Source organism: Bubalus bubalis, chromosome 12 (genome assembly GCF_019923935.1).
Source record: "Bubalus bubalis isolate 160015118507 breed Murrah chromosome 12, NDDB_SH_1, whole genome shotgun sequence".
NCBI lineage: Eukaryota > Metazoa > Chordata > Mammalia > Artiodactyla > Bovidae > Bubalus > Bubalus bubalis.
Genome location: NC_059168.1, coordinates 26480947 through 26505213, shown reverse-complemented (window position 1 = coordinate 26505213; position 24267 = coordinate 26480947). Strand labels below are relative to the sequence as shown.

Sequence of the window (24267 nt, the reverse complement as noted above, 5' to 3'; positions counted from 1 at the left end):
CTTTAATAAATGGTCTCTTTTATAAGTGTTAATATACTTTATATTATGGTATATCTTTCTTAACAATGTTAATTTACCTTCAATCATTTTTCATATGCTGAATTTATATAAAGCTATAATAAAAATATGAGACATTCAAAAAGTCTCAATTACTTTTGTCATTATAACTCATCTGTATTAAAAAAAAAAAAAAGCATCTGGGAATTCATAGCATTTTTCTGGTACAACCAGCATCAAAATGATTTGACTACTCTGGGGAATCATTGAACTAGAATACCTATAGAAGACATTACACATTTGAATAACATATATCTTTAAATAAATAGTATTAATGTATGGTCCAAGAAAGTAAATATTTTAAAAACAAACTCCTTAATAATAGGTCCAACATCAAACACAAGCCTTCTTTTCATAGAAACTGAATGCATGAATATTCTTTGCAATATTTTTGTCTTGATTGTGATGAGTGTTGAAGATATGGGCTACTTAAGTGTCAATGATTATCTTCTGAGTTTCATTTTTAAAAGTGTGGAAGTGAGTCTATTTCTGAGCAAATCCTAAGCAATCTTTAGCTTCAATAGTGTACTTACTATTACTCTTGACTCCTCTCCCTCACTAATCCTAATATGCTACTCCTAAGGCGTACGGAATCTCACCAGCCACCTTCTCCTCACCTGCTCCTGTGACTGTTGAATGCCATCAGTATAAGACACAAATTCACATTGACTTTGATCAGTGATCCCATTCATACTGGACCCTCAGGTAACTCAACACGCTTTTATCTTCTTTACTTCAGATTCCCTGGGTCTTCTTTTGTTTCTGCCTCCCCCTCCTTCTATTTTTTTTTTTTTTTAATTTCATTCATTCTCATTTCCTCTGAGATCTGCTTCACCACCTGGTGAAGGTATGCTTCCACAGGTATGCTCACATTTCCCAGATCTAGATTGTAGGTCACTAGGGAGAAGGATGCCTAGTGTATATCTTATAGTCTGACCCATACTTTGTAAGTAGTCCAAAAATAGGAAGGTAAATGAAAGATTGAATATTGAAATAAGATCCTATAAGGGTTTCATGCTATGTGACATCATAGGCAAAAAAATAACAAAAATAATAAAGATATTTATAAAACAAATCTAACAAAAATAGGCAAGATTTATGTGAAGAAAAATATACAATGCTACTGAAAACATTAAAGAACGCCTAAATAAATGGAGAGACATGCCATGTTCCTAGATGGAAGCATTCAATATTGTAATGATGTCACTTCATTATCAAATTACTCTAAGTCAATGCAACTCCAATCAAAATCACAATTTGTATTGACAATATATACGCATTTTGGAGGACATTCTTGCTGTATTGGTATCTGGGGCCTTGATCCTGAAGAGACTGTCCCTCCCAGGGCTAGCTAATTCTTAGAGAATGCAAATGACTCCCCTTGTAAGAGTGCCTTTGATAGACAAACCAATCAATCCAGAGCCTACACTTTCAGCCAACTCTTTTATCACATTCTCACACATCAAGTCAATATTTCTCCCTGCTAATAAGTCACTCCAGGGCCAGGTACTGGAAAATTAGAGACCATGCCCATAGTCCAGAGCCTACCAAAATTATTCAAACTATCCAGTACTAAGCTTACTCAACATAGCTACCCTGCCTTCCCTGATAAAGGCTCTGAGCCATCCTGTCCTCTCCTCTCTTCTGTCTTCTATCTGACTTTGGTGCTTCCCTACATGGCCCCACCTCCTGTTTCTAGAGACCTCTGAGTACAAGCTTCTTCCTTCAGGACAATCATTTCTGTAACTGCATGTCTCACCATACATGTTTAAAACATATCCTAAGCACATTTTAATACATAATTTGTATTTTTTAATCCAAGAAACAGATTCAAATGTTTACCTGGGAGAATAAATAAGAAAAGTCAAGAAAATTTTAAATAGAAGAATAATGAGGGTGAGTGAGAGATTTGCAGGATCAGAAATTAAAACATAACTATAAACATACAGTAATTAAAGCAGAAACAGTCAAATCAGTGAAACAGGACAGAGCATCCAGAAATAGACACACTTATATATATGGATAGAGTATATGATGAAGATTGTATTTCAGAACAGTGAAGAAAAGATGAGCTATTTAATACATTTTGTTTGAACAAATGAAAGACCATATACTAATAGAAAAAAATTAGATTTGGAATCTTATTTCATATCATATGCAACCTAAATTTCTGATTGATTTAGCTTTGAAATTCCAGATTGAAGTTAAAATTCTACATGTTTAAAAAATTTATAGAAATACTGAAGAAAGTTTAAGAAAATGTTTTTATAATATTATGATGGAGACAGCTTTCCTAAACAAGACACAAAAGCCAGAAGCCTTAAAGAGGGGCTACATAAAGAATACTAAAAGATAAAATAGCTGGGGGAAAGATAGGAAGCATATACAGCAAGCTTGGCATGGGTTTTCATGACCCTCCATGTCTTATTTCCTACTATTTCCTCCTTTCAGATGGGATGAATTAGGCTGGCCCTTTGGTAAACATTGTCTTTACTTTCCTAATGCCTCACCTTTTCTCATGTTTCCCTTCATTTACAAATGTCCCTTTCTTGCCTTTTAAGGTTTATCTCAAATGTACCTTCCCTAAGAAATCTTACCTTAACTCCCCTTCTTACTACCCCTAAGCCAAAGGATAATCTTTACCTCTGAATTTCTATAGCACTTTTGTTCATTTTAGGAGCATAATAATAAACATAATGTCTTATACATACCTAACTCATCTATTAGGCATAAGGCTCACTGAAGACCCAGATTACGTCTTATTTATTTTTGTGTTCCCCACAGGTCTTAGCTCCTTATATGACAGTGTTTCCAAAGTGGGATATATACGATGAATGGTAGACAAGATGGCTGACCATTTTTAATTTTAATATTGTAATGTTATTATACGAAACATTTTCTGTTTACAGGAAATGACATTGGTGTTCTATTTTAGCAGTGAGTTAGGATGTTCTTTTAAAATAAATTCACAGGCTTCCCTGGTAAAGAATCTGCCTGCTAATACAGGAGACACAGGTTCAGTCCCTGTTCTAGGAAGATCCCACATGCCTCAAGGCAACTAAGCCTATGCACCACAGCTATTGAGCCTGTGCTCTAGAGCCAAGAAACTGCAACTATTGAGCCCATGTGCAGCAATTACTGAAACCTGAACACTAGAACCTGTGCTTTGTAACAAGAGAGGCCACTGCAATGGGAAGTCTACACACCACAACCAGAGAATAGTCCTTGCTCTCTGCAACTAAAGAAAGCCCGTGCAGCAACAAAGACCCAGCACAACCATAAATAAACAAATAAAAATTTTTTTTAATTCACTTAAGTAAACAGTCTAATATATATTAAATTAAATTAAAAGACGCTTACTCCTTGGGAGAAAAGTTATGACCAACCTAGACAGCATATCCTGGGTCAGGAAGATCTACTGGAGAAGGGACAGGCTACCCACTTCAGTATTCTTGGGCTTCCCAAGAATACTCAGCTGGTAAAGGATCCGCCTGCAATGCAGGAGACCTGGGTTCGATCCCTGGGTTGGGAAGAAGGAAAAGGCTACCCACTCCAGTATTCTGGCCTGGAGAATTCAATGGACTATACAGTCCATGAGGTTGCAAAGAGTTGGACACGACTGAGCAACTTTCACCTTTTACTAGACAGTATATTAAAAAGCAGAGACTATGCCAACAAAGATCCATCTAGTCAAGGCTATGATTTTTCCAGTAGTCATGTATGGATGTGAGAGTTGGACTATAAAGAAAATTGAGCACCAAAGAATTGATGCTTTTGAACTATGGTGTTGGAGAAGACTCTTAAGAGTCCCTTGGACTGCAAGGAGATCCAACCAGCCAATCCTAAAGGAAATCAGTCCAGAATATTCATTGGAAGGACTGATGTTGAAGCTGAAGCTCCAATACTTTGGCCACCTGATGTGAAGAATTGACTCATTCGAAAAGACCATGGTTCTGGGAAAGATTGAAGGTGAGAGGAGAAGGGGACGACAGAGGATGAGATGGTTGGATGGCATCAGTGATTCAATGGACATGAGTTTGAGTAAACTCTGGGAGTTGGTGATGGACAGGGAGGCCTGATATGCTGCAGTCCATGCGGTTGCAAAGAGTTGGACGTGACTGAACGACTGAACTGAGAGAGAGAGAACACGCACACCAAAAGCACAGGCAATGAATGAAAAAATAAACTGAACTTTATCAAAATTAAAAATATTTGTGCATTAAAGGACAAGATCAACAGAGTGAAAAGGCAACACACAAAATGGGAGAGAATATCTGCAAAGTCACGTATCCGATAAAGGATTAATATTCAGACTGTATAAGAATCTGTGTGCAATGTGGAAGACCCAGGTTCGATCCCTGGGTTGGGAAGGTCCCCTGGAGAAGGAACCCCCTCCAGTATTCTTGCTGCAAGAATTCCACGGACAGAGGAGTCTGGTGAGCTATAGTCCATAGGGTTGCAAGGAGCTGGACACAACTGAACGACTAACACACACGCACACTCATACACATAAAGAACTCCTACAACTCAACAAGAGCAAAAAAAAAAAAAAAAAAACCAAATAATCTAATTTTTAAAATGAGCAAAGGACATGAATAGACATTTCTCTAAAGAAGGTATACAGATGAACAAGGAGCACATGAAAAGATGCTTAACTTCACTGACCAGTAGAGAAATGCAAATTAAAACCACAATGAGAAAGCACTTCATATTTGATAGGTTGACTATTATTTAAAAGAAAGAAAGTGAGGGGAAGAGGGAAGGAAGGAAGAAAGGGAGAAGGGAAGGAAGCAAGGGAGGGAGGGAGGGAGGAAAGAATATGGGGGGTGGGGAGATGTAAAATGTTACAGCCACTTTGGAAAATAGTATGGAAAAAGAAAAAGAAAAAGTATTAGTTGCTTAGTCGTGTCAGACTCTTTGAGACCCCATGGACTGTAGCCTGCCAGGCTCCTCAGTCATGAAATTCTCCAGGTGAGAATACTGGAGTAGGTTGCCATTCATCCTTTAAAAATTAAACCGAATTATCATATGATTCAACAATTGAACTTCTAGGTATATATCCTAAAGAAATGAAAGCAGTGCTTCAAACAGATATTTGTAGTCATATGTCTGTAACAGCATTATTCACAATAGCCAAACAGAGGAAACAACCCAAAATATCCATCAGCAGATGAACAGATTAACCATGTGATATATACATACAATGGAATAATATTCAGCATTAAATGGGAATGAAATTCTGATACATATTACAACATGGATGAATCTTAAGACATTCAGTTCAGATCAGTCGCTCAGTCTCATGTCCGACTCTTTGCAACCCCATGAACCGCAGCACGCCAGGCCTCCCTGTCCATCACCAACTGGGAGTCTACCCAAACCCATGTCCATTGAGTCGGTGATGCTATCCAACCATCTCATCCTCTGTCATCTCCTTCTCCTGCCCTCAATCTTTCCCAGAATCAGGGTCTTTTCCAATGAGTCAGCTCTGCATCAGGTGGCCAAAGTATTGGAGTTTCAGCTTCAACTTCAGTCCTTCCAATGAACACCCAGGACTGATCTCCTTTAGATGGACTGGTTGGATCTCCTTGCAGTCCAAGGGACTCTCAAGAGTCTTCTCCAACACCACAGTTCAAAAGCATCAATGCTTCGGTGCTCAGCTTTCTTTATAGTCCAACTCTCACATCCATACATGACTACTGGAAAAACCATAGCCTTGACTAGACAGACCTTTGTTGACAAAGTAATGTCTCTGCTTTTTAATAGGTCTAGGTTGGTCATAACTTTCCTTCCAAAGAGTAAGTGTCTTTTAATTTCATGGCTGCAAACACTATCTGTAGTGATTTTGGAGCCCCCCAAAATAAAGTCAGTCACTGTTTCCACTGTTTCCCCATCTATTTGCCATGAAGTGATGGGACCAGATGCCATGATTCTAGTTTTCTGAATGTTGAGCTTTAAGCCAACTTTTTCACTCTCCTCTTTCACTTTCATCAAGACTCTCTTTAGTTCTTCACTTTCTGCCATAAGGGTGGTGTCAGCTGCATATCTGAGGTTATTGATATTTCTCCCGGCAATCTTGATTCCAGCTTGTGCTTCTTGCAGCCAGCGTTTCTCATGATATACTCTGCATAGAAGTTAAATAAGCAGGGTGACAATATACAGCCTTGACGTACTCCTTTTCCTATTTGGAACCAGTCTGTTGTTCCATGTCCAGTTCTAACTGTTGCTTCCTGACCTGCATCCAGGTTTCTCAAGAGGCAGGTCAGGTGGTATGATATTCCCATCTCCTTCAGAATTTTCCACAGTTTATATTGATCCACACAGTCAAAGACTTTGGCATAGTCAATAAAGCAGAAATAGATGTTTTTCTGGAACTCTCTCTCTCTTTTTTTTTTTTTCCCAAGCTAAATCAAATACATATTTAATTAAGAAACTAATAATGCAATATTACCCAAACAAAATGTAAACACATGTTCAATTATTGTTCCATATTTCAGAGAAGAGGCATTAAGGATTTATGCTATAAGTTTATTTACAAACATATCTAGGATGCTGAATTCAAGGGACTGATCCTTTTAAGAGACTGCACCTCTTAATATGCTCCTCTTCCTATCTGTCTCATGGATTACTTTTTAAGCAGTTGGTGTCTTACTATAAAGAAAGGTGCAGCAAATCCGGACCCAAAGAACAAAGTCATCATAGCTAGTAATCTCCACTTGTTTTCCACTGAAAATGGTATATTCTTCCCTGGACCCTCCTCATAGTGGCTCTGACAAACCACTGAGGTTGTGAACCTCCGGATGCTCTGTCCCATCATAGCACTGTTGGACGCTCTACAAAAGATCCAGAGACCGGAGGCGGAAGAAATGGCGGCTGCAAACCTACCACTCCTTGCCTCACGACCTTGCTCCTCTAACTGCAAGGATCGAAAGGGAGGAACTCTCTTGCTTTTTGGATGATCCAGCAGATGTTGGCAATTTGATCTCTGGTTCCTCTGCCTTTTCTAAAACCAGCTTGAACATCAGGAAGTTCATGGTTCACGTATTGCTGAAGCCTGGCTTGGAGAATGAGCATTACTTTACTAGCATGTGAGATGAGTGCAATTGTGTGGTAGTTTGAGCATTCTTTAGCATTGCCTTTCTTTGGTATTGGGATGAACACTGACCTTTTCCAGTCCTGTGGCCACTGCTGAGGTTTCCAAATTTGCTGACATATTGAGTGTGAAGAGCTGACTCATTTGAAAAGACCCTGATGTTGGGAAAGATTGAAGGCAGGAGGAGAAGAGGACGACAGAGGATGAGATGGTTAGATGGCATCACTGACTCAATGGACATGAATTTGGGTAAACTCCAGGAGTTGGTGATGGACAGGGAGGCCTGGCATGCTGTGGTTCATGGGGTTGCAAAGAGTTGGACACGACTGAGTGACTGAACTGAACTGAACTGAGTGCAGCACTTTCACAGCATCATCTTTTAGGATTTGAAATAGCTCAACTGGAATTCCATCACCTCCACTAGCTTTGTTTGTAAAGATGCTTCCTGAGGCCCGCTTGACTTCACATTCCAGGATGTCTGGCTCTAGGTGAGTGTGAACGATCATACCATCATGATTATTAAGACATTACGCTAAGTGAAATAAGCCAGTTACAAAGAGAAAATATTATATGATTCCATTTATATGAAGTATCAAGAGTAGTCGAATTCATAAAGACAGAAAGTAGAATAGTTGTTGCCAATGACTGAAGGGCAGGGGGAATGACGATTTATAGTTTAATGGATATGGAGTTTCAGTTTGGGAAGATGAAACAGTTCTGAGGATGGGTGGTGCTGATAGTGGCACACAATGTGAATATACTTAATGAACTGAACTATACACTTAAATATGCCTAAAATATGTATATTTTACCACAATAAAAATATTTTTAAATAGCAGAGTATTTATCAATAATTCATGAGGAGAGGTCATAACACAATGTTCTAATGATCTATTTCATATGTTAAAGTCATCTCAATATAAGTTCTGCAAGACCTATAACTTCTATTTCTTTTTGCTTATTTATACTTAGTATCATATTGAAGAAGGCCTTAGAACAATGCTATATGTTTAATGTTGATCATGAACAATTGTGCAAATTAAATGAAATTATAAAATAGTTATTTGTTTATAAGAGAATACACAGGATTGTGACATACAGATATTATATTAATTAAAAAAAATGATGCCTAGCTTATCAACTGTGAAAAGAGCAGACTAGATTTAAACCAGAATAATGTTATAGTTTTATTTGCATAGACCTAGGTCTGTGTGTGTTTATTTGAAAGCATATTAAAATATGAATAAAATGTGGACCTTAAATATTATCCCAATGGGACAATTTCTTCCTTCCCTGAAGTTTTAAGGAATTCTCTCCTCTTTCACCTCACCCCTACTAATTCTTTATTTCTCTATCTAAAAGAAACAAAATAAACCTCTAGTTAAACTACATCTTTCTGTATCACTATACAAAGATACCTTTTTATTCAAGTGTTATCTCTTAAATTCCATTATGTTAGTAAAAAGGACTGGATTTAAAATATCAGCTCTAGTTCCCCCAAAACAGAAGAAAGATTGCATTAAATGTGGTTTTGTTTTTGGATCCTAAAATCTCTTATAACCTGGTCACCATGCTCTGAGTATTCATGAACTTCAGACTATCTAACCTTTAGCTCAAAACGTTTTATCTTTTATTTTTTCTATTAATAAGTTTATATCTAAAAATACAATAGAACTAAAATACAGTAGGCTGTCTTTTGAAGTTACAACATGTAACAACACTCTGATATCCTACCAGTCTCTGTTGTTCTTCTTTAAACACGGTCCCCAAATTTGCGCATTCACAAGCTAAGTGGAATCACATTATACACTAGCACTGATTGTTTTTAAAAGAGCCTGTGGCCCATTTTTGTTGGTTTATTTTTAAAGTTTTAAAAAACAAAATTTTTACACCAAAGCATCTAAAAATTGGGCAACTTTGATCAAGTCTGAAAAATCAGAAGCAGATGAGAACAGCTATCGGCATTAGTAGTTTCCATCATAGATTGCTCCTGTTGTGGTTAGTATCAATAATAATAAACAGTTATTTAGCTCTGACTGCACAGAAAAACTGTCTTCCCCCATGTAAATGAATAGATATCTCTGTAATGGGGAGACTCAGTTAACAGTATTTTGTTAAATTCCTGGAATGCAATTGTTTGAAAGAAGATGATAAATCTATTCCTCTAACAGATTTAGCATTGCCACTGGGATTTCATCATAGCTCAGTCATAAATTAATTGCACAGTAGATTTATTCATCTATCACTCTCCCATAACAAGTCTGATCATGACTGTTTTTATGTCTCCATTTGGCACACTGGGGTTTTATTTGTTTAACAAGATTATTTATTAATCAGGCATATATTGAATACAGTTTAAAGGAACTCAGTGGGTCTAAGACAGAGTGCATTAGATCTATCATTAGGATTATTTTTATTTCAGGTACACCTTTAAGTGGACCTCACTGTATTTGGGGGGAAATGTTACTCATAAGATGGGTATTTTCTCTCAAATACATTTATCCTGGCTTTATGAAATACCTGATATGGGGATAATCTAGTTAAAAAGGAAAAAATTAACTATGTAGCATCTCTATGAATTTGGTATTTAGAGGGCAAAAACCACTTCTAATTTAATATCAGATAAAGGAATAATCCTAGCTAAGAAATAAAATCCTCCTTGATCCAAATGGCAACTTAAAAAAAAAAGTACCCAATAACTATAAAAACTCTCCACACAAATAAAATCTGGCAATTGCTATAAAATTCACATTATCAGACTGATCTGCCATTTTGCCTTATACCAGGGGAAAACTGTCATTGCAACAAAAAGCATTTTATTTGAGGACTAAATGAGTAATGACTGCACTTGAAGCTAATGCACAGAGGAAATGGAGGAAAGAGGGTTGGCAATGACCGGGGCCCCAGCTTCCCTCGGTAACTACACTCCTTGAATATTCTAACCTACATCTATCATGCCAGCCACTATCTCCACAAAAAGAGAGAGAGAGATGAAAACTGAGAGAGGATATGGGATGAGAGAGGCAGGAAAATTATGGAATATCAAGTTGGAAGGGATCTTACAGAACTACTGAGGAAGAATAATAATAGTAATAGTACACAGATTGGCAATGCAAAATAATTAAATCAAGCTCATTTTTAAAGTAGGGAGAAAAATCAAAGTGACTCAAAATAATTTGAAATGAATATATTCCATTGGATTACATATGTGAAATTAGTGAGATACTCCAAGAAAATCACCATTCCTACGATAAGCTGTAAGAAACTTCTGATATTTGCATCTTGATTTATAGCCCTTTACCATGTAAGCAGAAATATTGAAAGTAACTGAACTTAGAACTTTTGAAAATGAAAAACATTTATTTTGAGGCTGTGAGATGATATTATCACCAGTTATTAGTACTTTTCCTATTGAGTTGTCTCTGGGTACAATTGTTCTATGACTAGAAATCACAGGAGAGTGTGATTTTTATTCATGAGGCAGAGTTTCCCAGAATACATACTTAGTTTGGGGCTCTGTAATAGAATTAATCTAAACAATCCAAAAACCAAGATAAGACAGCCAAATGAAATTCTGAGACTGTCCCAAAGACTGACATTTCAACCACAATCACTGTATCTAAGCCGAGACTTGACCATTGCACCGTCTAAATGTACCCTGAATGCTTCCACTCCTTTCCCTCCCTGGTTGCAGTTCTCTGTTCTGGGCTTCAGCAGTAGCCTCCCTCCAGAGCTCTCAGAATCCACATTGTGTTCCGGCCTGGTCTGGTCCTTTGTGCACTCTGTAACCAGATGGTTCTTTAAAAGTACCAGGCTGTGCAGGTCGTCCCCCCAGCTTTGCAACTTCAATGCCTTCTTATTGTTTTTAGGATAAAGGCCAAAACCCCTGCCATGTGGCCCATGAGGTTCTACAAAGTCTAGTTCTTTCTCATTCCTCTTCTGGTTTGCTTACCTGCTCCAGCCAAGTTTGCCTTTTTAGGTTTTTAGTTTCTTCAGTACCAAGCTACTTGCTATCTCAGAGACTTTGCAAGTGCTCTGCCAGCTGTCTAGAACATTATGTCCCACTCTTGCTAGTGTATCATTTAAGTTTATGCTTTTTTAAAAAATTAATTTTTATTGAAGTATAAATTGCTTTATAATGTTATGTTAGTTTCTACTATATAGCAAAATGAATCAGCCATACAGGGATTGCATTCTTTAACCATCCTAGGCCCACCATAGCAAAGTTGGATCTCCTTATTATAAATTCTAACAGCAACTTTTATCACACTTGCAAGTAAACAATTAACCTCTCCAGGGCTTTCTTGTAAACTACTACATGAGGGCAGGAATAGTATTTTGTCTCATTCACCAGTTTCTCCAGGGCTAAGTAAGCACTCAGTAAATGAATAATTCTAGATCTGTGGAAAGCAGTGAACATCAACACTGAAACCAGCTTCTAGGCTGTGCTGTTGAAGTTAATGCCTGGCTTGGCTCCCTAATTCTGTATTCTGCCAAAAGTTGTACAAGCAGGGTTGTGCCAAAACAGTAGACTTAACTACAGAAGAAACTTGACCCAGGAAAGCATCTCTTTTTATCTTCTTTCAATTCTCATCCCTCCCACATCTGTCTCTGCCTAATAGCAATCTTTTCCTTCCAGAAAACAAGCTGAGCCCTAAATTGAGCTTCATCCAAAAGGGACCCCATTTTCATCAGTATACTCGCCTAGACAATGTTACTCAAAACTCTGTGTGTGTGTGTGTACACGCATGTATCCCTTCTCTGACTTTATGAGAAAGGATTGGTGTGAGAACGGAAACATTTCAAGACTCTCCAGAATGAACATAATTTTTCCATCACATTTGATAGCTGTTGCTCCGTGCAGTGCAGAAATATGAGTATTCTTGCTCAACAGACATAGGGTCCGTGCAGAGGTCACCCACAGCTCTGTGGTCCTGTGGAGAGCATTTTAATATGCCACTGACTGATGGTTGCATTGCATATGTCACACAAGCCTTACAGAAGGGCTGAATTAATGTCAGTTAGGACAATCGGAGAGTCCTTTGGACAACTCAAAGGCTGAGCCAGTACTACTAAAAGAGCTGCAGGAAAATTTCTGTTCTTCCATTAAATCATCCTAATAATTCCATACTGAGAACCATAGATTTGACACTCTTTACAGACCCACACTGGAATCTTTCTGGTCTAGTGGTAACTCTCCCAAGCAGAATTTACTTCTGGTAAATTTACTTCTGGAATACTGGTTCCCACGGTAGCTATCCTTCTCCCTTAAGCTTCCTTATAGACTGTGGCTATATAGTGACATTCCAATTCTGCTTTCTGCTATCACTAAGTGTTTAATCCTAGCGGTAATCTTGTCTCCCTGAGAATTATTTACAAATCAGGGCCCCATTCTTGAATATACATTTACATCAATCCTTGTTATAAGCATGGAGGGCAGTATCAACTGTGATGTTTTAACATGCATGCTTTCTGTTTGCCTTAAACTGTTTCAGTTCAAAGCACCCTTACCTGATCATTCTTATATAACTTCTCAAACTGCATCTCCTCATCAACATTAAATACATTTCTCAGATTGTCAGTTCAAAGGCCTAGATTTGTTTTGATTCGCCACAACTTCTTAACCTCCTTTCCTATGGTTGTTTTTTTTTTTTTTTTAAATCACGGTAACATCATATTTCACTGCTGTGGAGAAGATGGTTGCTTGATCCTTCCACCATCAACTAGAAGCCCCTACAGGGGCCTTGTAGTGCATAGGTCTTTAGGACTGCCCCTATGTGAGTCAAACAATAGCTTACATAGGGTCCAGCACATAGACTGGAAAGAAATTCCAAATTCTGCCCCAAAGGACTAATTGAACTTAGCAATTTGTTCTTTTTTATTAAAAAAAAAAAAAGAAAAATACTTGTAGTACCTTTTTGTAATGCAACAATAAGCTACAATGTGGATTTCTGCAGAATTCTGGAACAAAGCCAGAGCAACAATAGCTCTTTTTCTTGAGGAATAAGACCCATATGTCAAAATTTATCTAGAAACTCAATTTGCCTGGCTGCTTCATCACACTAGGAGAATAACTACAAAATTATATTACTGTTCATTATGTCCAGGGGGACCCCAATTTACTATAATTCATGCCAGAGTAGTACAGTAGCCTCAGCAATGACTCTTGCTGTATGGAGATGTGCCAGTCTCATAATGGTTACAAGTGGATCATAATACTATACTTGGTTTTTGCAAATGTTTAATTGACATGAAATATTCAACAGCCGGTAGAGATAATTTGTAATCCTCAATTCCCTTTTAGCTCCATCTAATTTACCCAACAGATTTATGGGCTACATATACCCATGCACGCACTCACACACAAACACATGTTGTGGAATGACAACACAATATTGTAAGGCAAATTCTTATACCTCTGTGTGTAGACAGCAGAAATCGCATCATCAACTTTTGAGAATTCAGTCCTCCTATTTATTCCTAGGGTCAAAACAGTAATACTTGTGGAATTACTAGGACTTGATCACTTATTAATAAGACAGTGGGGAGATCTTTTAAAACTGTAGTTTTGGCTGAACATAGAATCACCTGGAGAGGGTTTTTTAAATTACAAACCCAGGCCATATTTTCTGAGGTAAGATCCAGGCATCAGGTTTTCTTTTTTATTTTATTTTTAATTAGGGGAAAATTGCTTTCCAGTGTTGTGTTGGTTTCTGCCATACATGGCAAATCAGCCATACATGTATATAACCTCCCTCTTGAGCCTTGCTCCCCTGTTGTTTTGTTTTTAAAAGCTCCCCAGGTGACTGCACAAACTTCAGAACTGCTTTAGAATCTGTTTAGTCCTGAGGTTTAGCTCTCTCTTCTTCCTTTTTTTTTTTTGTAAGGTAAGTGTGTTATTTATTTTCTAAGTCATGTCTGATTCTTTACAGACCCCATGGACTGTAGCATGCCAGGCTCCTCTGTCAATGGGATTTTCCCAGCAAGAATACTGGAGTGGGTAGCCATCTTCTTCTTGAGGGGATCTTCCCGACCCAGGGATTGAACCTGCATCTCCTGCACTGGCAGGTGGATTCTTTACCGCTGAGCCACCTGGAAAGCCCAAAATTAAGTATAAGCTCAGGCAATATTAAATTACACAATCCTCATATATCATGAGGACAATCATAGAGATGATCATATCTTGTCGTAGTTTCATTTTCAAGAAGAGAGACAAAGACCCAGAGAAGTCAAGTGACTTTCCCAAGTTCTCTCAGAAAGACAGTGACAAAGTTTTACATCTACATCTTTGTACTCCAATCCAGTGCTCTTTCCAAGATACCACATTGCCTGATTACTCACACTTAATTTTTACTTCTTTCTCTGATCCAATTTATAGATTTAAAAATTGTTTGAAGGCATTGTCATTAAGCAATCACTGACATTTAAGTGAACGTAAGTAAGTTAAACCATTTGGAAGGGGTCTCTTGACCAACCCTATACTAGGAAATGCAAGAGGTCAGCCATAGATTTACCCATGTCACTTCCCACTTGAACATGAAAAACATACTTTGTTATTGTTTTTACCCATATCCCACCACCAATAGCAACATAACTACTAATGGATGCAGGTCCTCTTAAGTAGGCTAGGCATATGGGAAGATCATGTAGGTTTTTTTTTGGGTTGTTTTTTTTTTTTTTAACTAATTTACTTATTTTAATTGGAGGCTAATTACTTTACAATATTGTAGTGGTTTTTGCTATATACTGATATGAATCGGCCATGGGTATACATGTGTCCCCAACCCTGAACCCCCCTCCCACCTCCCTCCCATCCCATCCCTCAGGGTTGTCCCAGTGCACTGGCTTTGAGTGCCCTGTTTCATGCATTGAACTTGGACTGGTCATCTATTTCACATATGGTAATATACATGTTTCAATGCTATTCTCTCAAATCATGCCACCCTTGGCTCCTCCCACAGAGTCCAAAAGTCTGTTCTTTATATCTGTGTCTCTTTTGCTATCTCGCATATAGGGTCATCGTTACCATCTTTCTAAATTCCATATATATGCTTTAATATACTGTATTGGTGTTTTTCTTTCTGACTTACTTCACTCTGTATAATAGGCTCCAGTTTCATCCACCTCATTAGAACTGATTCAAATGATTCTTTTTAATGGCTGAGTAATATTCCATTGTGTATATGTACCACAGCTTTCTTATCCATTCATCTGCTGATGGACATCTAGGTTGCTTCCATGTCCTGGCTATTATAAACAGTGCTGCGATGAACATTGGGGTACACGTGTCTCTTTCAATTCTGGTTTCCTCAGTGTGTATGCCTAGCAGTGGGATTGCTGGGTCATAAGGCAGTTCTATTTCCAGTTTTTTAAGGAATCTCCACACTTGTCCATAGTAGCTGTACTAGTTTGCATTCCCACCAACAGGGGATTCCCTTTTCTCCACACCTTCCCCAGCATTTATTGTTTGTAGACTTTTTGATAGCAGCCATTCTGACCAGCATGATACCTCATTGTGGTTTTGATTTGTAATCCTCTGATAATGATTGATGTTGAGCATCTTTTCATGTGTTTGTTAGCCATCTCTATGTCTTCTTTGGAGAAATGTCTATTTAGTTCTTTGGCCCATTTTTTGATTGGGTCATTTATTTTTCTGGAATTGAGCTGCAGGAGCTGCTTGTATATTTTTGATTAATTCTTTGTCAGTTGCTTCATTTGCTATTCTTTTCTCCCACTCTGAAGGTTGTCTTTTCACCTTGCTTATAGTTTTCTTCATTGTGCAAAAGCTTTAAGTTTAATTAGGTCCCATTTGTTTATTTTTGCTTTTATTTCCACTACTCTGGGAGGTGGGTCAGTGGATCCTGCAGGATTTATGTCAGAGAGTGTTTTGCCTATGTTTTCCTCTAGGAGTTTTATAGTTCCTGGTCTTACATTTAGATCTTTAATCCATTTTGAGTTTATTTTTCTGTATGGTGTTAGAAAGTGTTCTAGTTTCATTCTTTTACAGGTGGCTGACCAGTTTTCCCAGCATCACTTGTTAAAGAGATTGTCTTTTCTCTATTGTATATTCTCGCCTCCTTTGTCAAAGATAAGGTGTCCATAAATGTGTGGATTTATCTCTGGGCTTTCTATTTTGTTCCATTGATCTATATTTCTGTCTTTGTGCCAGTATCATACTGTCTTAATGACTGTAGCTTTGTAGTATAGTCTGAAGTCAGGCAGGTTGATTCCTCCAGTTCCATTCTTCTTTCTCCGGATTGCTTTGGCTATTTGAGGTTTTTTGTATTTCCATACAAATTGTGAAATTATTTGTTCTAGTTCTGTGAAAAATACCATTGGTAGTTTGATAGGGATTGCATCGAATCTATAGATTGCTTTGGGTAGTATACTCATTTTCACTATATTGATTCTTCCGGTGCATGAACATGGTATATTTCTCCATCTATTTGTGTCATCTTTGATTTATTTCATCAGTATTTTATAGTTTTCTATATATAGGGCTTTCGTTTCTTTAGGTAGATTTATTCCTAAGTATTTTATTCTTTTCATTGCAATGGTGAATGGAATTGTTTCCTTAATTTCTCTTTCTGTTTTCTCATTATTAGTGTATAGGAATGCAAGGCATTTCTGTGTTAATTTTATATCCTGCAACTTTACTATATTCATTGATTAGCTCTAGCAATTTTCCACTGGTGTCTTTAGGGTTTTCTATGTAGAGGATCATGTCATCTGCAAACAGTGAGAGTTTTACTTCTTCTTTTCCAATCTGGATTCTTTTTATTTCTTTTTCTTCTCTGATTGCTGTGGTTAAAACTTCTAAAACTATGTTGAATAGTAGTGGTGAGAGTGGCACCCTTGTCTTGCTCCTGACTTTAGGGGGAATGCTTTCAATTTTTCTCCATTGTGGATAATGTTTGCTGTGGGTTTATCATATATGGCTTTTATTATGCTGAGGTATGTTCCTTCTATGCCTGCTTTCTGGGTTTTTTTTTTTTTTTTTATCATAAATGGTATTGAATTTTGTCAAAGGCTTTCTCTGCATCTATTGAGATAATCATATGGTTTTTATCTTTCAATTTGTTAATGTGGTGTATCACATTGATTGATTTGCAAATATTGAGGAATCCTTGCATCCCTGGGATAAAGCCCAGTTGGTCATGATGTATGATCTTTTTAATATGTTGTTGGATTCTGTTTGCTAGAATTTTATTGAGGATTTTTGCATCTACGTTCATCAGTGATCTTGGCCTGTAGTTTTCTTTTTTCATGGCATCTTTGTCTGGTTTTGGTATTAGGGTGATGGTGGCCTCATAGAATGAGTTTGGCAGTTTACCTTCCTATGCAATTTTCTGGAAGAGTTTGAGTAGGATAGGTATTAGCTAGTCTTTAAATTTTTGGTAGAACTCACCTGTGAAGCCGTCTGCTCCTGGGCTTTTGTTTGCTGGAAGATTTTTTATTACAGTTTTGATTTCCATGCTTGTGATGGGTCTGTTAAGATTTTCTATTTCTTCCTGGTTCAGTTTTAGAAGGTTATACCTTTCTAAAAATTAGTCCATTTCTTCCAAGTTGTCCATTTTATTGGCATATAGTTACTGATAGTACTCTCCTATAATCCTTTGTATTTCTGTGTTATCTGTTGTGATTTCTCTGCTTTCATTTCTAATTTTGTTGATTTGATTCTTCTCCCTTTTTTCTTGAAGAATCTGGCTAATGGCTTGTCTATTTTATTTATCTTCTCAAAGAACCAACCTTTAGTTTTGTTGATTTTTGCTATAGTCTACTTTGTTTATTTTTCCTTTATTTCTGCCCTAATTTTTACGATTTCTTTCCTTCTACTAACCCTGGGGTTCTTCATTTCTTCTTTTTCTAGTTGCTTTATGTGTAAAGTTAGGTTATTTATTTGATTTTTCTCTTGCTTCTTGAAGTAAGCTTGTATTGCTATGAACTTTCCCCTTAGCACTGCTCTTATTGAATCCCATAGGTTTGGGGTTATTGTGTTTTCATTTTCATTTGTTTCTATGCACATTTTGATTTCTTTTTTGATTTCTTCTGTGATTTGTTGGTTACTCAGAAGCATGTTGTTTAGCCTCTGTATAGTTGACATTCAAGTCTTACCACATTGTGATTAGAAAAGATGCTTGAAATGATTTCAATTTTTTTAATTTACCAAGGCTAGATTTATGGCCCAGGATGTGGTCTATCCTGGAGAATGTGCTGTGTGCACTTGAAAAAAAGGTGAAATTCATTGTTTTGGAGTGAAATGTCCTATAGATATCAATTAGGTCTGACTGGTCCATTGTATCATTTAAAGTTTGTGCTCCCTTGCTAATTTCCTGTTTGGTTGATCTATCCATAGGTGTGAGTAGGGTATTAAAATCTCCCACTATTGTGTCACTGTTAATTTCCCCTTTCATATTTGTTAACATTTGCCTTACATATTGTGGTGCTCTGATGTTGGGTGCATATATATTTATAATTGTTTTATCTTTTTCTTGGATTGATCCTTTGATCATTATGTAGTGTCCTTCTTTGTCTCTTTTCATGGCCTTTATTTCAAAGTCTATTTTATCCCATATGAGTATTGCTACTCCTGCTTTCTTTTGGTCTCCATTTGCAGGAAATATCTTTTTCCAGCCCTTCACTTTCAGTCTGTATGTGTCCCTTGGTCTGAGGTGGGTCTCTTGTAGACAGCATATATAGGGGTCTTATTTTTGTAGCCATTCAGCCAGGATTGTCTTTTGGTTGAGGCGTTTAGCCCATTTACATTTAAGGTAACTATTGATAATGATGATCCCATTACCATTTACTTTGTTGTTTTGGTTTCAAGTTTATAAACTTTTTCTGTGTTTTCTATCTAGAGAAGATCCTTTAGCATTTGTTGAAGAGCTGGTTTGGTGGTGCTGAATTCTCTCAGCTTTTGCTTGTCTGTAAAGCTTTTTATTTCTCCTTCATATGTAAATGAGATCCTTGCTGGGTATAGTAACCTGGGTTGTAGGTTTTTCTCTTTCATCACTTTAAGTATGTCCTGCCATTCCCTTCTGGCCTGAAGAGTTTCTATTGAAAGATCAGCTGTTAACCTTATGGGGATCCCCTTGTATGTTATTTGTTGCTTTTCCCTTGCTGCTTTTAATATTTGCTCTTTGTGTTTGATCTTTGTTAATTTGATTAATACATGTTTTGGGGTGTTTTGTCTTCGGTTTATCCTGTTTGGGGCTCTCTGGGTTTCTTGGACTTGGGTGGCTATTTCCTTCCCCATTTTAGGGAAGTTTTCAACTATTATCTCCTCAAGTATTTTCTCATGCCCTTTTTTGGTCTTCTTCTTCTGGGACTCCTATGATTCGAATGTTGGGGCATCTAACATTGTCCCAGAGGTCTCTGAGGTTATCCTCACTTTTTTAAATTATTTTTTCTTTTTTCCTCTCTGCTTCACTTATTTCCACCATTCTATCTTCCACCCCACTTATCCTATCTTCTGCCTCAGTTATTCTACTGTTAGTTCCCTCCAGAGTGCTTTTGACCTCAGTTATTGCATTATTCATTATTGATTGACTCTTTTATTTCTTCTAGGTCCTTGTTAAACATTTCTTGCATCTTTTCAATCCTTGTCTCTATTTATCTGTAATTGCATTTTGTTTTCAAGATTTGGGATCACCTTTACTATCATTGTTCTGAATTCTTTTTCAGGTAGACTCCCTATCTCTTCCTGTTTTGTTTGATTTGGTAGGCATTTATCATGTTCCTTTACCTGCTGAATATTTCTCTGCCTTTTCATTTTGTTTAGATTGCTGTGTTTGGGGTGGCCTTTCTCTAGGCTGGAAGTTTGTGGTTCCTCTTTACTGTGGAGCTTGCACCCTGTGGGTGGGGTTGGACTAATGGTTTGTCAAGGTTTCCTGGTTAGAGAAGCTTGCGTTTGTGTTCTGGTGGGTGGAGCTGGATCTCTTCTCTCTGGAGTGCAATGAAGTGTCCAGTAGTGAGTTTTGGGGTGTCTATGGGCTTGGTATGGCTTTGGGTAGCCTGTATTTTAAGGCTCAGGGCTGTGTTCCTGCATTGCTAGAGAATTAGCGTGATATGTCTTGCTCTGGCTTGTTGGCTCTTGGGTGGAGTTTGGTTTAAGTGTAGATATGAAGGCTTTTGGATGAGCTCTTGTAGACTAATGTTCCCTGGAATCAGGAGTTCTCTGGTGTTCTCAAGTTTTGGATTTAAGCCTCCTGCCTCTGGCTTTCAGTCTTATTCTTACAGTAGCCTCAAGACTTCTCCATCCATACAGCACAGATGATAAAACATCTAGGTTTATGGTGAAAAGATTCTCTACAGTGAGGGACACCCAGAGAGGTTCACAGAGTTTCATGGAGAAGAGAAGAGGGAGGAGATAGATAGAGGTGACCAGGAGGAGAAGAGGGGGAGTCAAAAAGGGAGAGACCAATCTAGCCAGTAATCAGTTCCTTAAGTGTTCTCCACAGCCCAGAACACCCACAGAGATTCACAGAGTTAAGTAGAAAAGAGAAGGGGAAGGGAGGAGATAGAGGTGACCTGGGGGAGAAAAGGGAGAGTCAAAAGGGGAGAGAGCAATCAAGCTAGTAATCACACCCCTCCTTTCGAAGAGAACGGACTGCCTTTCTGGGTGCCTGGTGTCCTCTGCCAGTGTTCAGAAGTTGTTTTGTGGAAGTTGCTCAGCATTCAAATGATCTTTTGATGAATTTGTGGGGAGAAAGTGGTCTCCCTGTTCTATTCCTCCACCATCTTTGGACCGCCCCTGGGAATACCATGTTTTAAGAGCATGGTTTTGGAGATAGATATGAATCCTGGTTACTTGCTGTGTGACCTTGGACAAGTTTCCCAACGTCTCTAAGCCTCAGTTTCCTCATCTGTGAAATGGAAATAGTAATAATACCTATCTCACAGAGCTATGGTAAGAGTTAAATGAGTTAATACTTATATTTGGCATGTCAATAAAAGCTTATAAAGTAGTAACTATTACTGTTGTTAATAACCATGCTACTGTTCTAATAATAATTATAATTGTACTATGGAACAAGTGGATTAGAAGAGAAAGGAGAATAACAGAGAAGAACAGAACTAGTTTCTGGTGAAACTGCTCTGCATCTGAAATTCTGATGTAAAACACAGGGTGGAGTAGGAAGGGGTTTGGGGGCTATTAGCCCTTTTCCCTAGCTCAACACATCAGAGGAATCCTGACTCAAAGTCAGCAGCTATGTGGCAACTTTCAAAGCCCTTGGCAGAATATTCCAATAAACCTCCTACCAACTTGATCTTATATTTTCATTGTGTTCAAGTTCAACTCCTATAAAAGCAAATCCACCACCACTGCTACTTCACCATGACCACCACCACTACCATCACTATGCTAAAAGAAGGCTTAGCATTTTCTCCTACTTAACGTTCTCCAGCCCTGTCTGGGGCTCACTTCCCTACTTGGTCATGTCTGCTGATTTCCCAGACTTCCTCTAAGCAATCCATGGCCTCTTGGCATTGCACCAGACAATTCCACTTCCCTGTACATCTAGAAGCATCAGATCTACTTTACTCTATCATAAGTGCCTGAAGAGGCCCCATGTAACCAGGTCTTAAGGTTTGTCATTAATGTCCTAGTTGCCACTTGCCCTAGACCCCTGTAAACTGCTGCCTGGATAGCTTAAACCAGCAAATGGAAAACTTCTGATGTGGGATATAATTTAGCTCCTGAAAAGCAGACAGTATTATGGCTGAACTGACTGATGTAAAATGGGAATATTAATTTTAAAAAGGCCTAGAGGTATGACTTAGAAGAATTATTGGGTTCGCCAAAAAATTTGTTCAGGTCTTCCCACACGATGGGATGGAAACCCAAACTTTTTGGCCAACCCAATATATTGAGAAAGGTCACCAAGTCATCTCAGGAGAAATCAACAGGGGGAAAAAGTCAAATGCTGATTGTGATGATTAATTTTATGCATTAACTTGACTGGAGTATTGATGCCCAGATCAAACATTATTTTCAGTGTGTCTATGAGGGTGCTTCTGGATGAGATTAGCATTTGAATGGGTGGACTCAGTAAAGTAGACAGACCTCCCCATTGTGGGTGGGCATCATCCAATTCCTCCAGGGTCTGAATAGAACAAAGAGAAGAGGAAAGGAGGATTTATTTTCCTTCTAGCATGCCTGCTTTGCTGTGACATGTTCTTCTCCTGCCCTTGGACTGGGATTTACACCAGTAGCTCCCTGGGTCTCAGGCCTTCAAATTTGGACTGGAATTATACCACCAGCTTTCCTGGGTCTCCAGCTTGCAGACAGTAGATGGTGGGACCTCTAAGCCTCCATAACCACGTGAGCAAATTCTTCATAATAAATCTCTCTCTCTGTCTCTCTCTCTATATATACACACACACACACACACACACGTGAATATATATATATATATATATATGTATTTCCTATTGGTTGTTTCTCTGGAGAACCCTGACTTATATACCAATTCATAGAGATGAATAAAATTAAATTGTATGTTAAAAACATACTCATCTACATAAAAATCTAATCCAGTAGGAGAGAATAAAGAAAACAGTAAGAACATAGTAATGATATCTTATGAGAGTGTATACACTATAAACCACCAGTCAGACGGAGAATTAAGATGATCCATTTCTAAATCTAGATATGAAATTGACAATTTGTAGATGTAGTAGTGATGAAGAGCTTCATCTCACCAGACTTATGCTGGAAAGTTGGTGGGAACTTGTAAAACATGGTATCAGAAAGGCTAAATTCCAGGATGCTGAAGCTTGTAAGAAGAAATAAAAAAGTGATAAGGATTGCAAAAGGTTATTTGGAACAAAAAGAGAAACAAGAATGCAAGAATGTTATGGAACAGTGTCCAGGGCATGCCATGGATAATAAGAATAATAATAATAATTACAGGAGACAGGAAGAAGGCAGTATACTTATTAATTCCTTTTTTGAAAAATTTTCTCTCTGGAAAAGGTAGAATAAGAATCAAAAAACCGACTCAACACCCCATCTAAGACATGTTAGTAAGAAAACAGCATAAAATCATTTCAAATGAATTTAAGTTTGCAAGTTGAGACTAACTACATCCAAGGGAATTGAAAGAATCCAAGGGCAAATGTGCAGAATCAATTTTAGGAACTTTAAGACATCCCAAAGAACAGAGAAAGTACCAGGAGAATGGAAATGTACACAGTTGATGTTCAGATTCTTTTAAAAGGTGTATTAGGTAACACTGTAGCCAAAGGAGGCCCCAAATTATAGATATTAATAAATGAAAGTATGCCAAACTATCTTTTTTTCTTATTTGACAGATCAATCAGGCCGCCATTAGCAGAATGCCAGCGCATCTCTTGATTTCAAGAAGGCATTTAACTAAGCCTCATGAATAAGATTAAGAACAACCAACCCAAGGTAGTTGATGAAAACTCCCAGAATTGTGTGTCTAGATCTAGCCTATTCAAAAAATTTATCAACAACTTGAAAAGGGACTTCAAGTTTTCAGACTACTTTTCCAATTGCCCAAAGCAGGAAGGTTAGTTAATAATCTGGGTGATGAATAAAAATTTGAATTGATTTTGATTGGCATACAAATGAGTTGAAACCAAAAAATTGAAATTCAAATAAAATTCAGCAGGTAGAAATGTAAAGAAACTTATTTATCTTAAAACAAAAAAATTAAATATCAGGTATAAATTAGAGAAGACAGCTTGCTGGCAGTTCCGATGAAAAAGCAGATGATTCTCAGTATCTATAATGTGCTTTATCATGATCCAATTTGTAATTCTAGTTCAACAAATTATTTCAGGCACTGTGCTATACTCTCACCTACTCCTCAACTAGGCTTCAGTAGGTAGATGGAGGGTCCAGATGCACAGATGCAACAGTCTTCTATACTGGACCTTGTGCCAGACATATCTTTCAAAGGGATAAGAGGTTTGGCAGGGTAGAGGGTGTAAAGATGAAGATTGCATTAAAAAATTACATTTTGTGCAAAATAGAATTTCTCCGTTTGAAGAAATAGAAAAGTCATGAGAGCTATAATCAAATACCTAAAGGACACTCATGATAATTGGGTGGGGCCCTAGAGAGCAGGACAGAGTATATATTATAA

At 37.7% G+C, this 24267-nt stretch overlaps 2 protein-coding genes across 4 annotated transcripts in view; both read right to left on the bottom strand.

Moving 5' to 3' along the window:
- The window catches only part of CAMKMT (calmodulin-lysine N-methyltransferase), a 411076-nt gene that overhangs the window by 182133 nt on the left and 204676 nt on the right, over window positions 1-24267 (bottom strand). The gene's annotated exons all lie outside the window — the stretch shown is intronic.
- Window positions 6565-7040, bottom strand: LOC102407133 (cytochrome c oxidase subunit 7C, mitochondrial-like). Its single transcript, XM_044925870.2, has one exon. The coding sequence runs from the start codon at window positions 6872-6874 to the stop codon at window positions 6683-6685; it is 192 nt and encodes a 63-aa protein (XP_044781805.1). The 5' UTR covers window positions 6875-7040; the 3' UTR covers window positions 6565-6682.

Excerpts from the sequence above, each read along its gene's own strand:
- LOC102407133 (XM_044925870.2), bottom strand. The coding sequence starts at position 6,874 with ATGATGGGACAGAGCATCCGGAGGTTCACAACCTCAGTGGTTTGTCAG.